General features: G+C 53.8%; 1 protein-coding gene across 1 annotated transcript in view; it reads left to right on the top strand.

Annotated features, from left to right (window-relative positions):
* Positions 1-1642, top strand: part of LOC104517374 (disco-interacting protein 2 homolog B-like) — a gene marked incomplete at its 3' end in the record, with an annotated part of 23822 nt that extends 22180 nt beyond the window's left edge. Inside the window, exons 16-18 of the mRNA XM_010162012.1 lie at positions 338-452; positions 1181-1320; positions 1506-1642. Of these exons, the coding sequence (XP_010160314.1) occupies positions 338-452; positions 1181-1320; positions 1506-1642 (392 nt within the window). The remainder of the gene's footprint in view (positions 1-337; positions 453-1180; positions 1321-1505) is intronic.
* Positions 1643-1925: the final 283 nt, after the last annotated feature.

The following is a 1925-nucleotide window of genomic DNA, read 5'->3' as shown; positions in this document are numbered from 1 at the left end:
TGCCCATGGCAGGGGGGTTGGAACTGGATGATCTTTAAGGTCCCTTCCAACCCAAACCATTCTGTGATTCTATGATTCTATGACTCCGTCCAGTGGCACCAGCTGGAAGGGATACGTGGAAAGCCGTTGGATGTTTTGGTTGTGCACGCTGGGTGGAGACAGGCCCCACAGATGCGCGCTCGCTCTGTAAGGGTCGGGAGGCTTTTTCAGGCTGTTGTATTCCCACGAGCACGTAACAGCTCTGGAGCAGACGGGCAGAAGAGCAGCCTTGTTCAGGAGAATACGCCTCTTCCCGTGTCGTGTCCAGCGGGCACTTAGGTGTTTTCTTGCTTTCCAGGGTCCGTGTCCTCATGTGATGCCTTCCTGAGCTTGTTTCAGAGCCACGGGCTTAAACCAGAGGCAATTTGTCCGTGTGCCACGTCTCCAGAAGCGATGACGATCGCCATCCGGAGGTAACGGGCGTCGAGCAGTGCCGTCCGTTGGCTCGATGACGTGATCCAGGCCGGGGGGTGTTTGCAGATGGCTTGGTCCTAGCCGACTCAAGCATGTAATGAACTCCCCTGACGTTTACTGCATGTGCTGGGGTATTCACGTAGCTCCGTTGTTACACATCTCTCCCAAGATAGGAGGGCTTTTTTTCCTCTGAGATGCATGATAGCTCAGCAGTGCCTGCAGGAACCGTGCACTGCTTTTTCCTACTTGATTTACACAGCAGCTGTGGTGGTCCTGAATCTGAGATGGAGTTTGGTATCACGTTGGACAGTGGTTTCCATAGCCTGTTCCGCTTCTGTATTTTCCTACTTGATTTACACAGCAGCTGTGGTGGTCCTGAATCTGAGATGGAGTTTGGTATCACGTTGGACAGTCGTTTCCGTAGCCTGTTCCTGTCCACTTCTGTAATAAACAGCTCCGTAATCATCCGGCCCGGGAGCTGGGGTTTAGCATGGGGTAAGCTGAGGAGCTGGAAGCGGAGTTGTGCTCGCCCAGGACTCCAGTTTCGGACTTGCTGGTCAGCGTGGCTCTGCTGGGAGGCAATCTTTCCTGCCACCTCCCACTTTTAAATTTGTTATGCAGAGAGGAGACGCTGAGATACGTGTATTTCTGTGGCTGTGCTGTCCTCACCCGAGCCTAATAATAGCCTGTGTGTCCGATTGATGTATTGATTTCATGTCCTTCAAAGGCCTGGGGTCCCCGGGGCGCCGTTGCCTGGAAGAGCCATCCTGTCCATGAACGGGCTGAGTTTCGGTGTGATTCGTGTCAACACTGAAGATAAAAACTCTGCTCTCACTGTCCAGGACGTTGGCCACGTGATGCCAGGAGGTAACACTCAGCAGAGTCCCCTGCTAGACCCTGCGATGGTCTGGAAAGCTTCAGAAAAAGGACCCGTCGGGGTTCTCTCAGCCCTGGGGGGGTCAGGCTGTCCCCGTCCTGTTCCAGCATATCCGTCCCCATGAAGCGTGTCGGAGATCTTGGGGACCGCGTTAACCGTGTGTCATTTGTCCTAGGGATGATGTGTATAGTGAAACCGGATGGACCCCCGCAGCTCTGTAAAACAGACGAGATCGGGGAGATCTGCGTTAGCTCCCGGGCAGGAGGAATGATGTACTACGGGCTGGCGGGGGTGACAAAGAACACGTTCGAGGTATGTGTACGGACCGAGCCTCTGTCCCCGTTTCCTGTGTAGAACTGACAGCCGTGTGGTGCCTCTTGGCTTTGTAACCAAAGTGTCAGTGTTGGGTTTTAAAAAGACACCCCAAAAAACTCCCTACAGTTAGATGTTCCTCGGGGGTCAGTGTTGGGACCGACACTGTTGAACCTCTTTGTCAGTGACAATGATGGCATTGAGTGCACCCTCAGCAATTTGCTGACAACACTGAGTTGTGTGGTGACGTGCTGGAGTGCAGGGATGGCATCCAGAGGGACCT

The sequence above is a fragment of the Eurypyga helias genome, unplaced genomic scaffold, assembly GCF_000690775.1.
Source record: "Eurypyga helias isolate BGI_N326 unplaced genomic scaffold, ASM69077v1 scaffold16282, whole genome shotgun sequence".
NCBI lineage: Eukaryota > Metazoa > Chordata > Aves > Eurypygiformes > Eurypygidae > Eurypyga > Eurypyga helias.
The sequence above is the reverse complement of the archived record's forward strand: the minus strand, read 5'-3'. Positions and strand labels throughout refer to the sequence as shown.